This window comes from Sus scrofa, chromosome 8 (genome assembly GCF_054392235.1).
Source record: "Sus scrofa isolate SSC_HxYL_T2T_F1_AM1 chromosome 8, Sscrofa_HxYL_maternal_Yorkshire_Landrace_v2.0, whole genome shotgun sequence".
Taxonomy (NCBI): domain Eukaryota; kingdom Metazoa; phylum Chordata; class Mammalia; order Artiodactyla; family Suidae; genus Sus; species Sus scrofa.
Window position 1 is genome coordinate 44,598,183 of NC_139390.1, and position 15,544 is coordinate 44,613,726.

The 15,544-nt window shown below is 44.8% G+C and overlaps 1 protein-coding gene across 1 annotated transcript; it reads right to left on the reverse strand.

Moving 5' to 3' along the window:
• Positions 1 to 7,095: 7,095 nt before the first annotated feature.
• LOC110262006 (tripartite motif-containing protein 75-like) lies at positions 7,096 to 10,768 on the reverse strand. The gene is made up of 2 exons (XM_021100798.2): positions 10,702 to 10,768; positions 7,096 to 8,994 (listed from the first exon to the last, which is right to left on the reverse strand). Exon 2 carries the CDS (start codon positions 8,727 to 8,729, stop codon positions 7,287 to 7,289), a length of 1,443 nt encoding a protein of 480 aa, XP_020956457.1. The 5' UTR covers positions 8,730 to 8,994; positions 10,702 to 10,768; the 3' UTR covers positions 7,096 to 7,286.
• Between the last annotated feature and the right edge of the window lie 4,776 nt (positions 10,769 to 15,544).

The window sequence follows — 15,544 nt, forward strand, 5'->3', positions numbered from 1 at the left end:
GGAGTTCCCGTTGCAGCACAGCAGTAATGAATCTGACTAGGAACCATGAGGTTTCAGGTTTGATCCCTGGCCTTGCTCAGTGGGTTAAGGATCTGGCGTTGCTGTGAGCTGTGGTGTAGGTCACAGATATGGCTTGGATCCTGTGTTACTGGGGCTGTGGCATAGGCCAGCAGCGGTAGCTCCAATTAGACCCTTAGCTGGAAACCTCCATATGCCTTGGGTGCGGCCCTAGGGAAAAAAAAAACTAATCAAAATCATTAAGAAAATGGAAATAAGTACACACTTATCCATAATTACATTGACTGTAAATGGATTAAATGCTCCAGCCAAAAGACACAGACTGGCTTAATGGATACAAAAACGAGACCAATATATGTGCTGTTTATGAGACTCACTTAAGACTTTAGGACACACACAGACTGAAAGTGAGGGGATGAAAGAAGTATTACATTCGAATGAGAATCAAAGGAAAGTGGGAGTAGCAATACTGATATCAGACAAAATAGACTTTATAATAAAGAAAGTCACAAGAGACTAAGAAGGACATTAGTGATCAAGTTATATAATTGTAACTGTATATGTACCCAACATAGAAGCCTCTCAATGTATAAGTCAACTGCTAACAGCCCTAAAAGGAGAAATCAACAGAAGCACAATAATAGTGGGGGATTTTAACACCCCACTTACAGCAATGGGCAGCTCATCCAGACAGAAAATCAACAAGAGAACACAGGATTTAATGGACATCCTAGACCAGATAGACTTCATGGATATTTATAGAACATTCCATCCAAAACAGCAGAATATACCTTCTTCTCAAGTACACATGGAATACATCTTGGGTCAGAGACCAAGTGATGGTAAATCTTAAAATACTGGAATTACTTCAAGCATTTTCTCTGACTACAATGCTATGAGACTAGAAATCAATTATAAGGAAAAAAAAAAAAAACAGGAAAAAATACAACTTCCTGGAGGTCAAACAATATGCCACTAAACAAACAATGGATCATTAGAGTAATCAAAGATTAAATCAAAGGATACTTAGTGACAAATGACAATGAAGATATGACAATCCAAAATTTATGGGACACAGCAAAAGCAGCTCTGAGAGGGAAGTTTATAGCAATACAATCTTATCTCAGTAAAGAAGAAAAATCTCAAATGAAAAACTTAATATTAAACCTAAAACATCTAGAGAAGGAAGCAGAGACAAAGCCCAAAATCAGTAGAAAAAAGAAATCATAAAGATCAGAGCAGAAATAAATGAAACAGAGACAGCAAAAACAATATAGAAAGAAGATCAATGAAACTAAATTTTGTTGCTTGAAAAGATGAACAGAATTGATCAAGCTTTAGCCAGACTCATAAAAGAAAAAGAGGAGCAGGTTCAAATCAATAAAATTAGAAATGACAAAAGAGAAGTTACCACTGACTTTGCACAAATACAAAGGAGCATAAGAGACTACTCTAAGCAACTATATGCCAATAAAGTGGACAACATAGAAGAAATGTACAGATTCTGAAAAAGGTACAAGTTACTAAGACTGAACCAGGAAGAAATAGAAAATATGAATAGACCAATCACAAGTACTGAAATTGAAAATGTGGTTCAGGGAGTTTCCCTCGTGGCACAGTGGAAACAAACCCGACTAGGAACCATGAGGTTGCAGGCCTCTCTCAGTGGGTTAAGGATCCAGCATTGCCATTAGCTGTGGTGTAGGTCGCAGACACAGCTCCGATCTGGTGTTGCTATGGCTCTGGTGTAGGCCGGCAGCTACAGCTCTGATTAGACTCCTAGACTGGGAACAAGCAAAAGTCCAGAACCTCATGGTTTCCTAGCAAATTTCTTTTTTCTTTTTTTTTTCTTTTGTCTTGTTAGGCTGCACCTGTGACATATGGAAGTTCCTGGGCTAGGGGTCTAATAGTTGCTGTAGCTGCTGGGCGTACACCACAGCCAGACCTGAGCTGTGCCTGTTTCCTACCCTACAGCTCATAGCAATGCCAGATCCTTAATCCACTGAGCGGGACCAGGGATCAAACCCACATCCTCATGGATACTCGTTGTGTTCATTACTGCTGAGCCATAATGGGAACTCCTTCAGAGGCAAGTTCTATCAAACATTCGGAGAGTAGTTAACAGCTATTCCTCTGGAACTCTTCCAAAAAATCGCGAGGAAGGAACACTCCTAAACTCATTCTATGAGACATAAACACGATGATACCAAAACCACACACAACAAAACACCCCAAAAAGGGAAAATCACAGGCCAATATCATTGATGAACATAGATGCAAAAAAAATCCTCAACAAATACTAGCAAACTACATATAAATATATGTTAAAAGGATCATACACCATGTTCAAGTGGGTTTATCCCAGGGATGCAAGGATTCTTTAATATCCACAAATCAGGGAGTTCCTATTGCAGCACAGTGGAAATGAATCCGACTAGTATCCATGAGGATGTGGGTTCAATTCCTGGCCTCGCTCAGGGGGTAAGGATCCTGCATTGCTATGAGCTGTGGTGTAGGTTGAGCATGTGGCTGGGATCTGGCATTGTTTTGGTTTTGGCATAGGTCAGCTGCCACAGCTCTGATTTGACCCCTAGCCTGGGAGCTTCCATATGCTGCAGGTGCAGCCCTAAAAAGCAAAAAATAAATATATAAAAAAATAGGAGTTCCTGTCTTGGCACAGCAGAAACAAATCTGACTAGGAATCATGAGGTTTCGGGTTTGATCCCTGGCCTCGCTCAGTGGGTTAAGGATCTGGCATTGCCGTGAGCTGTGGTGTAGGTTGCAGATGTGGCTCGGATTCTGCATTGCTGTGACTGTGGCTGTGGCTGTGGTGAAGGCTGCAGCTACAGCTCCAATTCAACACCTAGCCTGGGAACCTCCATATGCAGTGGGTGCGGCCCTAAAATGCAAAAATATATATATCTGCAAATCAATCAAGTGATATACCACACCAACAAATTCGAAAATAAAAACCATATGATCATCTCAATAGATGCAGAAGAAACCTTTTTTCTTTTTTCTTTTAATTAATTCATTTTTATTTAAAAAATTTTTTTTTTTTGCTTTTTAGGGCTGCACCCATGGCACATGGAATTTCCCAGGCTAGGGATTGAATTGGAGCTATAGCTGCTGGCCTACACCACATCACAGCAACTCAGGATCAGAACATTGTCTGTGACCTACACCACAGCTCACAGCAATGATGGATCCTTGACCCACTGAGTGAGGCCAGAGATTGAACCCACATCCTCATGGATACTAGTCGGTTCAATACTGCTGAGCCAAAAGTGAACTCCCTGATATCTTTAATAATAATAAAATTTTAATTTTTTTTCCTTCCAATCTTTGTTTTTTCCTTCCTTGCCTGATTGTGCCAGTTAGGTACGTCAATGCAAAGTTGAATAGGTGTCTTTGTTCTGGGAAAAACTATCAGAATCTTATCAATACTGAAGGGTTTTGGAGGGTATCTTCCAACAGATTAAGGAAATTCCTTTCATTGTCTAAGTTGCTAAATTTCTTCTTCTCAAGACACATATGTAAACCTGGAAAAGATAATTTTCCAAAACACTACAGATTGACTGGATTAAATGAAACAAATTTATTTTCTTGCAATTCTAGAAGTCTAAGTTCCAAGCAAGGTGTCTGCAGGTTTGGTTTCTATTGATGCTTCATAGCTTGCCAGTGGCCTCTCTGTGTGCCTTCCCCTGGCCTTTTATCTGTCCATGTCCATCCCTGGTATGGTTCTTTTGAGGACAGTCATATTGAAATAGGGCCCAACATCGTGTTAAAAATGTGACTGCAAGAATACTTGTTAGAGTTCCATCGTCAGAGAGAATACTAAGAGAATTTCATCACTGCCCTGGGTTTTGGGTAGATATCAACTAACACATTAAGGAAATAAAATTTCCCTAATTTCCTAATTTTTTAAATCAGTGACTGGTTGTGATAGATTTGTCCCCATGCTCATTTAACCCTGATTAGCTCCTTGAAGGCCCCACCTTCAAATTCAGTTGGGATGGGACACATTAGTTCCCATCTATAGTTCATAACTATAGCTGATGAAATTTATCAAATGACTTTTGTGCCATCTTTTAAGAAAATCATAAGATTTATTTTGAGTTTATTTTGTGGCTCAGCAGAAACAAACCTGGCTAGTATCCATCAGGATGCGGGTTTGATCCCTGGCCTTGCTCAGTGGGTTAAGGATCTGGTGCTGCCATGAGGTGTGGTGTAGGTCATAGACTCACCTTGGATTCCATGTTGCTGTGACTGTGTAGTCTGGTAGCAGAAGCTCTGATTCAACCCCTAGTCTGGGAACTTCCATATGCTGCAAGTGTGACCCTAAAAAAAAAAAGTTTTGTTTTCATTTAGTCTATTATGTGGTAAAACTAATTAATTATGCATTTAGGTTTGCTACTGTTTTCTGGCTTTTATCTGGTTTTTGGTGTTTTTCTGGCATACCAGAAGCATATAGAAGTTCCCTGGCAAGGGATCTGTGGTCTATGCTACAGCTGTTGTTACTCAGGATGCCGGAGGCCAGCTCCGGCAGCCAGGGAGTGTACACTTTTCCCAAAGGAGAGGACGTCGGCTTTTGCAACGGAGACAGCCTCTTTGTCACTTCTTTCAGGGTGCTGGACTGCTCAAATTTTATTGGCATAAGTGGTTGATTATATAGACAGTTTTTCACTACAGATTACATCATAGTTTAAAAGTACATTGGTTAACTTTTACATGGTACTGCAGCTACACATCATGTTCTAAGATCTTTGTTTTAACTAAATTTAGTGAGTGCAATTTAAGGGCAATTAGGTACAATATATCATGTGGAAAGGAGGAGACTCAGTACAAATCATCCCATGGCCAGCAAGTCTCCACAAGTTGAAGAGGTCACGGACACAAGAATTTTGCATTTGCAAATCTTGTTTTTAGACTGGTGCTTATCTTTAAAGTGTTATGGCAAGGAGACAGTGTAAGAAAATATAAACCAACTTAACTAGCTATCACTTAAAACCTTCTATAACTCATAGCTAGGTGTCTTTTGGTCAAGAATAATATCTGTCTAACTTCTATGAACCACATTAAAATCCCAACTCTAAAGTTTACTGTATAACTAGTTAGTAGAAAAATACTATGTTTTAATTAAGTTGGATTTGAATAGGGGAAAGTCCTTTAGGATGAAATTCTTATTATATTATTGTTGTAATTTTGTTAAATCACAAATCCCCACAGGAGAATAAGAATGGAAAAGAAGAATAATAAGCAAGTAATCAGGAAAGACTGAGGAAAACTGAATAACAAATAAAACAACAGGAAAGACGAGGTCACCCGAGAAACAATCCATGTTCTCCGGCTCAAACATGGAAATTGTTTTCCCAGGAAAGCCCCAATTCTTCCCCATCAACATCAAAATGAGAGCCGTGTAACCTGAGGCCTGCCCTCAGCTTGTACTGTGCAGGCAGGCTTTCATCCTGACCAGAGGCCCACCTTTGGCATGTACCATTCAGGTGAGCTTCCTTCCTTGGTTAGGAACCTGCCTTCAGGTTTTTCTGCCGTCAGGCAAGGTCCTTGTTTTGAGTCCCTGCATTTTCTCCGCTCCCCGCATCAGGATCTTTAACCCACTGCACTAGAGGGGCAACTCCAGGCTCTGGCTTTTTTTTTTTCTTCTTAAATTTATTAATATTATTATTCTTCTTCTGTCTTTTTAGGACCGCACTGTGGGATATGGAAGTTCCCAGGCTAGGAGTCGAATTGGAGATGCACATGCTGGCCTATACCACAGCCACACACACACATGGGATCTGAGCCACATCTGTCAACCAACACCATAGCTCACAGCAATGCGGAGATTCTTAATCCACTGAGTTAGGGCAGAGATAGAACCGCATCCTCATGGACTGGATTTGCTATGACTGAGCCATGACAGGAAATCCTGGACTCTGGCCTTTAGAAGATGCATTTGTCACCTAGCTATCTTGGTGTCATGGATACTCTTTTTACTTTTCTCCCTTAAATAGTATCTGTAAGGTTTTTTTTTTTTTTTTTTCAGTCTTTTTGTCCTTTTCAGCATATGGAGGTTCTCAGGTTAGGCATCCAATAGGACCTGTAGCTGCCCGCCTACGCCAGAGCCACAGTAAAGTGGGATCTGAACCGTGTCTGTGACCTATGCCACACTCATGGCAACACCGGATCCTTAACCTGCTAAGTGAGGCCAGGGATGGAACACGTGTCCTCATGGATGCCAGTCCGGTTCCTTAACTGAGCCACGATGGGAACTCCTGTATCTGTATGTTTTAATCCAATCTTATATGCATGCTTTTCACCATAGAACTAAAAGAGATCAGCCATACTCAAAGCTGAAATAGGCAAACGTGAAAATTAGAAATGGAATAGAAAAAATGCTTAAATGTTGGACCCAGGAAAAGTAACCAGTTTAACCTGTGGAGACATGGACACAACCTTCCAAGCATAGGAAGGAGTGGGACAACTTGCTGTTTACACTGTCACAAATTAAAACACAAACATTAGGGCTGCAAAATTAAAGTACCAAGGAAAAATATTCTTCTCTAACAGATGCAAAAAAGACTGACCTTTTTCTGTGTCAAATATCTTTCGGGTATATGGATAAGTCATCTCACTTATGCTCCTACTTTCTGGACGTGATAGACCTCAAATTTCACCTCAGAGCTTAATTTAGATGTACCATTGGTGATGTGCAAAACCAAAATCCTGTATAAAGGGCAGCAAATATGCCTGATCTTTGCCGTGGAGGGACACTGGGCAGTATCCAAACCTGCCTGTGAACTGGATGGAGACACCACCTCCATCTAGCCAGGTTGTTTTATGAAAAAATATCCTGGAAACACAATATTGATCAGTTAGTTCCTGGTTCTGGCCACCTCTGGACAAGCAAGAGGCCCACAGAGACTGTGCTCTTCCCAGAGCTGTGTCTTCCCTTCCACTTTGAACATGGAAGGAACAGGTAAAGCTATAGGTATAAGAAAATGCAGGCGTAAACACCTTTATTGAAGCGGTGAAATGAGTTTTACAGGTGCAATGTGAGAATTCCAGAAACACTTCACAGTTTATCCACTTTCCTCTGAGTTCCCACAACATCTCTATTGCTACTGAAACACCATCACCAACACCATCAACAAAATAGGAAAAAAAAATTTCTTAATGGCTTTAAGTCAAATGAGAATTAAAAAAAAAAAATTGTCGGTGCCAGATGTACTGACATCGGTACATAGTCTTCCTACTGTCCATAAACTTCAGGAAGGAAGGAAGGAAGGCAAAGTCTCTGATGTCTCTCCGTAATCTCTTACTGCGCAGATGGTAAGAGGTTGAGAAGAGCACCCGATAGAGAAGTAGGGCTTCAGCACCTCGGAAAAGGTATCGCTGAAAGAGTAGATGTGGGACCTGTCCTTGAAACTGTAGAAGGAAATCACTCCCAGTTCATAATCCAGATAGACGCCAATGCCGCCGGGATCCTCCTTCAGCTCCAGAGGGACAGTGCCCGCGGGGCCGCGGGCCTCGTAGGCCCCCTCGCGCCGGCCCACGGTCCAGGAGCCTCTCGGGTCCTCCAAGAGCCAGGCTCTGGGCCTGGGGGCGGAGTCCGTGCAGAGGCCCACGGCCCACGTGGCCCCGCCCACCCGCACCTCCCAGTACCGCCGGCCCCGCCCAAAGCCCCCCAGGCCCAGCACTGCGGGCTCCGCCCCGGACCTCCCAGCCCTGGGAACCCCCTGCCTCTTCCTCGCTAAGGTCGCAGACTTTCTATCCTCTGACACCAGCAGGTCGGGATGCGCGCTTTCGGGGTCCAGGATCACGTCCTCGGTGAACTTCTGAATGATCTTCTGCAGAGCTGAGTGCTGCGCGGGGAGGCTGCAGCCTTCCCGCCGCAGCTGGAAGGAGTAGACCTCAGGGCACTTGAGGCTCTCGCACCTGCCCAGGACGGGCCCGATGCCTCTCAGCAGCTGGGCCCCTGGCAGCACGCTCCGCTCTGTCACCTCCTGCAGGAGGCCGCGGAGCTCCCAGATGTGGTCTGAGAAGGCCGCGATGTTGGCGCCCAGCTGCTCGTGGATGGTGTGCTCCTCCTGGACCAGCCTGGCCAGGGCGGCCTCCTGCTCGCGGTCCACAGCCCGGTTGAGCTGCGCGAAATCCGAGGCCAGCTCCAGCCGCTGACGCTGCACGTGCTCCCGCAGCTCCAGCACCTTTCTGTCCTGGGCTACCAGCAGACTCTGGGCTTCCGCCACCTGCCTCTTCAGAGGCCCCACGTAACCGCCCAGCCTCTGGCGGTGGTCAGCGGCGGCCTCGGCCAGGGGCCTCAGCACATGGCTCCGGTGCTTAGGGGTCTGCGCGCACAGGGCACACAGCACCTCCAGGTCATCCTCACAGAAGAGGCTCAGGACCTGGTCGTGCCGCTCGCACGGGGGACACTGCTGGCTCCTCCTGCTGCTGCTCCTGCTGCTGTGGAGCAGCCTGGCCACCTCGATCATCCTGCCCAGCTGGGTGTTGCTCCTCACGTGCGGCTCCTGGCACGAGTGGCGGCACACGGGACAAGGGAACCTGTCCTCCAGCTCAGCCCAGGACCGCTGGATGCAGCGGCGGCAGAAGTTGTGCCCGCATTCGATGGTGACAGGGTCGTGCAGGCCGTCCAGGCAGACGGGACACTTGGCTTCTGCCTGGAGGCCAGCCAGGGCTGCGGCCACTGCCATTGGGGCTGCACTGAGCTGGGTTTCTCACGAGGCTGGGCTGCAGGGTCTCTGCCCTGGGCTGAGGGTGCGCACCTTTGGGGTCCTTCCTGCTGGGAAGCTGAGGGGCTCCTGTTGCAGGCAGGTGTCCAGAGGGGCTTCCTTCACTCCTTCAGGCGATCGCAGAGCAGCTGGGTGACTAGTACCCTCAGTAGCTCCAAGGCTGAAGCCAAGGTCAGCAACTCTCTTGGTCAGTAAGCAGACACCACTCCAACGTGGTTTTTCCTTCCTGGGGATGGGAAAAAATAATCCTTCTTGTGAAAAGGCTGCTCTGTGTCTTGTGGGCCTATTCACTGCCACTTCCAGGCATCCCCAGATCCTCAACCCCTCCATCCCCCCACCTCCTCAGCCACATGGACCACAGGCTGATGGACCAGGTCTGGGACCGTGTGAATCTGTGGGCTTGGGGACAAAAGCCTGGGTGGGAGGACCCCTCAGTCACCTGCTATCTGGGGACCAGGGGGAAATTACATTGACATCCCTGATTCTAAGAGAATCTGATTAAAGGATAAAAATCCCAACTGCAGTGATTTCAATCTTGTTGAAAATCTCACGAAGCTAGTACTTTTGAATCTGGTGCTTTTTATTTATTTATTATATTTTATTATTATTATTGTTATTATTATTATTATTATTATTATTATTATTATTTGTCTTTTCTGGGGCCACTCCTGTGGCATAAGGAGGTTCCCAGGCTAGGGGTTTAATCGGAGCTGTAGTCACGGGCCTAAGCCTGAGCCACAACAACACACAACGCGGGATATGAGCCGCATCTGCAACCTACACCACAGCTCACAGAAACGCTGGATCCTTAACCCACTGAGTAGGCCAGGGATCAAACTGCAACCTCATGGTTCCTAGTCAGATTCGTTAACCACTGAGCCACGATGGAAACTCCGAACCTGGTACTTTTTTTTTTTTTTTTTTTTTTTTTTTTTTGACTTTTTGCCATTTCTTGGGCTGCTCCCGGGGCATATGGAGGTTCCCATGCTAGGGGTCTAACCTGAGCTGTAGCCGCTGGCCTAAACCAGAGCCACAGCAACTCGGGATCCGAGCTGTGTCTGCGATCTACACCACAGCTTATGGCAAGACTGGATCATTAACCCACTGAGCAAGGCCAGGGATTGAACCCTCAACCTCATGATTCCTAGTCGGATTTGTTAACCACTGTGCCATGATGGGAACTCCGAACCTGGTACTTTTTAAACCAGATATTTCTGACAGTGCTGAATTCATAATACATCAAGATTTACTTGTCACATACAACACATACGTCTCCCTGATGATGAGGTTATTTGTGGTCAAGATTCTGGAGAAGACGTGGAAGTTCCCATTAGTAAAGAGGCTTAGAGGGCAACACTCAGGGCTGAGAACTCAAAGAGTCAGACACCACAGAGTGTATCTTGTAAACACTCAAACTTTCCCACTGGAATCAGAGAAGTGATCCCAAAGATAGAAGTGAGCATCCCCCCTGCCTAGGGAGGGGGGGGCCGGAGTCAAGAGATTTAATCACCCCATCCCTGTATGTTCAAGACATTCTCTGAACTCAAAAGTATTAGGACATAATAACACTTTGGAGGGAACATGGGCAAGGTTCTGGGGATGCTGGGAAAAACTTATTTCTTAATCTGGGAGTCAGTTGTAGGGTTACAGGCTCAGGAAGTTTTCTGTGTGCATGTCCAATAAAAGCAAAACACCACTGAGTATAAAAAAAATTACAGAAAAATTGAATTATAAATTCAGTCTCTTTGGCTAAGGAAACCAATTGTGGTGTCTAGGGACAAGGCCCCTCATGGACTGAGCACCCTAATAAAGAACACGTTTTTACATGAGCCAAACCCCAGCCTGAATTCCCTCTGAGCTGAACCCCTAGGCTGGGCCCATATCAGGGACTCAGGAAGCCCAGCCTCTTGCCTCCTCCAGGATCCCTGCTTACCTGATTCTGAGGCTCTGACTGGGTTCGATGGTCCAGGTTCTCACACTGCTCTCCCACCAAACTGTGTGGTCTTGGTTGGGACCTGGGCAATTACATACCCCAGGAGGGCGGGGCTCTTGGGGTCCCACCCTAAAGCCTGAGGCTCCTCCCCCCAGGGGGAGGGCTGGCACACAGGGCCTGGAGTGTTCCAGGGAGAGGAGAGACAGGCTTGACCCCTAGATTAGATCAGGCAGGGTGGGCCCCTCCCCCCCAGGTGATAACAGGATTGGTGCTGCACCTTGGTGATCAGCCCCTGATCCTCTCAATGCCACTTAACCTCATCTTCCCTGATGAGGCCCTGAGACCTGAAAGGCTCCTTGAGGCTGTCCATTTCCTCCTTGGGGAGGGGAGGTGTGGCTCTGGTGTGATTCCCTGAGCACAAGTTGGGGAAGGTGGTGGGAGCCTGGGGAACAGAGGAATATGAAGGAAAAGGAAAGTGACTGATGGGGGAATAGTGATGTTCTGAGGACTATGGGGCTGAGATAATTGATTGAGAGAGACTATTTACTCTGATGGTTTCCTGTGTGAATGACCCAACTCCCATCAGGCTTGGCCACATTCCATTCCTGAGGAGAGGGCAGGTTAGTCTCCACTCCCCCCTGCCCCTTTTATTTTTCTTTTTTGTCCTCCCCACAGTATATGGACATATAGAGTTCCAGTCATGGATTGGATCCAAGCCCCAGCTGTGACTTAAATTGCAGCTGCAGCCACTCAGCCTCCTTGATCTACTGTGCAGGGCTGGGAGCAAACCTGTCCTAGTGCTCCAGAGATTCTGTTGGTCTTCTGGTGCCACAGCAGGAGCTCCTGATTCAATACTTGTGTATCATGGAAGAACTTAGTGCTACAGATAAATTTGAGGTACCCAGAAGCATTCTTCATTGTTATTCCTTATGCAGTTGAATTTAATTTGTATCTTTCAGTCAATTTCAAAAATAATTATTATGAAAAATTTCAAAGATATGGATAAACATAGACAAGAATATCAACAAATATTTTCATCAAGACACACTCTATATTGATCAACCTTTTTCTTTTTCTTTCTTTCTTTCTTTTTTTTTTTTTTTTTTTTTTGCCATTTCTTGGGCCACTCCCACGGCATATGGAGGATCCCAGGCTAGGGCTCGAATCGGAGCTATAGCTGCCAGCCTATACCACAGGCACAGCAACATAGGATCCAAGCCACATCTGTGACCTACACCACAATACAGCCCATGTACATGCCCAATCCTTAACCCACTGAGCAAGGTCAGGGATTGAACCTGCAGTTCCTAGTTGGATTTGTTTCTGCTGTGCCACAATGGCAACTCCTTGATCAATCTTTTGTTAATTCATCTTCTTTTCTTCCCTTTTTGGTTGCTCTCATTTCATTCCTGTATACCTCATCCTCAACCACAAATATGGATACTTTTCACTAATACCTTTACAATACCTAGAAACCAAGCAGCAACTCTTTGGTATCATATAATACCTAATACATAGTCAAAATTCCCAAATTGGCTCATAAATACCTTTTTAAGTTAGTTTATTCAGATGTGGATCTAAAGAAGTTTCATATTTCACATTTAGGAATTTTTTTTCATTTTCAAATCTCTTCTTTTTTTCTTTTTTTTTTTTTAAACCCTGGGCATTGACTGGCTGAAGAGATTAGGTCACTTTCCTGTACAATTTCCCACATGTATGTGTTGTTTCTTTTAGGGTCCTTAAGTATGCCTCCTTTACTCTCTACATTTCCGTAAAGTAAAATGTGCTACAAAATCTTTTTCAACTCAGATCTCAGATTCACCTGGATTAGATTCATAGTTTTGTGCATAGATAATTCGTATGTGATGCAGTGTAGCTCAGAAAACGTCAAACAGGTGTCCAGAAAACATGTGGTTGCTCCCCGTTCAGGGATTGATCAGTGGGTTAAGGCAGTGAAGCCTGAATGCTCTGTGTAGAGTTCCTACAAGAGGGTCTACCAGCTGAGTAAAGAGTTGCTGAAAAAAGTCCTAGGCATTGAAAGAAATAAACAAAGTTTTATTATCTGCAAAATATATGACTGTCATTTAGAAAACTTGAAAAATCTAAAGAGAACTTATAAGGACTTATCCTTGAGGACTTGGTTTGATCCCTACCCTTGCCCTGAGATTAAGGACTTGACATTGCGGTGAGCTGTGTTGTGGGTGGCAGACTCGGCTTAGATCAGGCATTGCTGTGGTTGTTGCGTAGTGTGGCAGCTGCAGCTCCCATTTGACCCCTAGCCTGGGAACTTCCTTGACCCATGGCGCGGCCCTAAAAAGACCAAAAAAAAAAAAAAAAAAAAAAAAGTGGACCTTTTACAATTATGTCAACACTTTTCATGAAACTGAACATGAAATGCAAAAGTTTTTGAACAAGGTTATAAACATCTAGCAAAGGAGATTAAAGAAGACCTTTAAAAATTGAAGAGTAACACCACACCTCCGTGGATTGGATGACCCATATACACAAAGTTTCAATTCTCTCCAGGTGGGATTATAGCATCAGTGAAATAGCAAATAAGGTCCACAAGCACATTGTTTTAAAAATATAATATGGAGTTCCCGTCGTGGTGCAGTGGTTAAGGAATCTGACTAGGAACCATGAGGTTGAGGGCTCGATCCCTGCCCTTGCTCAGTGGGTTAACGATCTGGCGTTGCCTTGACCTGTGGTGTAGGTCACAGATGCGGCTGGGATCCCTCTATGCTGTGGCTCTGGTGTAGGCTGGGTGTGACAGCTCTGATTAGACCCCTAGCATGGGAACCTCCATATGCCGTGGGAGCGGCCCAAGAAAAAGCAAAAAAATAAATAAATAAAAATAATGTGATATTACTTATTCTTCTGTTTAGTCATGTTTAGGAATAAACTAGAAAGGCCAATCACTACCAGAAACCTTATTTTAGAAGCATGGATAACTTGCAGGTGCTTCAGAAAACACCACTGCTTTTTTAAAATTTATTTCATATATTTTAAAAATATTTATTTATATATTTATTTATTTTTATGGTCTCACTTGTGTTATATGGAAGTTTCCAGGCCATGAGCTGAATTGGAGCTGTAGCTGCTGGGCTACACCACAAGCACAGCAACGCCAGATCCGATCCACATCTGTGACCTACACTTCGCGTTGTGGCAATGGTGAATCCTTAATACACTGATCGAAGTCTCAGATGGAAGCCACATCCTCATGGATTCTATGTCAGGGACCTAACCTGCTGAACCACAACAGAAACTCCAGAAAACACCACTTGTATTTCAACTCTTTCCTTAGTGTTGACAACCATTTTAAAGCAATGAAGTACATATTTTGACATGGGACAAAAGTAAGTGTTAAATAGGCAACTGGAGATGACCTAGATTCTCTTTCATTGCAGATGTACACAGTGGAATGTTCTAGACACACAAAGCAGACATTATGTAAATGCTAGGTTTTTTATTATAGACTGCTTGAGAAGGCTCATCCAAAAGCCATTAGGGAGTTCCTGTCATGGCTCAGCGGAAACAGATCTGACTAGCATCTACGAGGACATAGGTTGGATCCCAGACCTTGCTAGGTGGGTCAAGGATCTGGCATTGCCGTGAGCTGTGGTATAAGTTGCAAATGTAGCTTGGATCTGGCGTTGCTGTGGCTGTGGTGAAGGCCTGTAGCTACAGCTCCAATTTGACCCCTTGCCTGGGAACCTCCATATGCTGTGGGTGAGGCCCTAAAAAGACCAAAACAAACAAACAAACAAAAGCCATTAGGTAAGATTCCTCTAGAAAAGGAACCAGGAGAGGTGGCCACCATGTGACCCTTCTACCTAGCAGGGTTTTCTGCAACACAGTCTGTCATTTTACCCTAGGCATTGAAAGAAATAAACAAAGAAAGATGGGAAGAAAGATGGTTCTGGAGTGCAGGCATGTGTGCTCCTGCTGAAGAAAATGCTTCTGCTCTCCTGGGAGTAGATGCTGTCCTCACGGGGAGGAGGGAACCCCTTCACCCTGGGGTCCATCTCCCTGCAGGGGCACCACAGCTGCCCCCTGTGGGGAGTGTGCTGGGGTCCCCATGTCCCAGGCTGCTAGTCAGAGTCCAGGGGCAGGGAGCAGGTGAGAGTTTGATGGATGAACACAGGAATGATTGAGCCGTCAATGAAGGGGTCGGCATGCAGGTCTTCCTCACATATTAATACAAAATCCACACTTGTGGCATATGGAGTTTCCCAGGCTAGGGGTCAAATTGGAGCTACAGCTGCTGGCCTACACCACAGCCACGGCAATGCTAGATCTTAGCTGATTCTGTGACTTACACCACAGCTCATGGCAACACCAGATCCTTATCTCACTGAGCGAGGCCAGAGATGGCACTTTTGTCCTCATGGATACTAGTCAGGTTTTACCACTGAGCCACAATGGGAACTCCTAAAAATACAGATTATTGTGCCCTATCTCCAACCTACTGAAACATAAATTCCCTCGATTGGGATGGGGGGCCCAGAAATCAATCTGTTTTACGAAAAGCTGCTCAGGAGATCCCAGTGCTCCTAACACTTGAGATCTACTCATTTGGAAGTTACATTTGATGGAAACTAGATGGTAATCCCAAAATATACCTTCTTGACATAAATAATTATTTTGAGAAGACCATTAAGAAGCAGCAACCCAGAAAAACTCCCCTTTTCTGCATAGAAGTAGGATTAAAATCTTTCCTTTTGATGGAGACAGATACTTACTAGCCCCAGGAGGGCACCAGAGAAAACTGCCAACACATCTCTCTTCATTACTTCTCTTCCATGGCTTTAACTGCCCACATTTTGATGCACTTGAAAGT

What these genes read in the sequence shown, in the direction of transcription:
- LOC110262006 (XM_021100798.2), bottom strand. Translation starts at nt 8,729, where the DNA reads ATGGCAGTGGCCGCAGCCCTGGCTGGCCTCCAGGCAGAAGCCAAGTGT.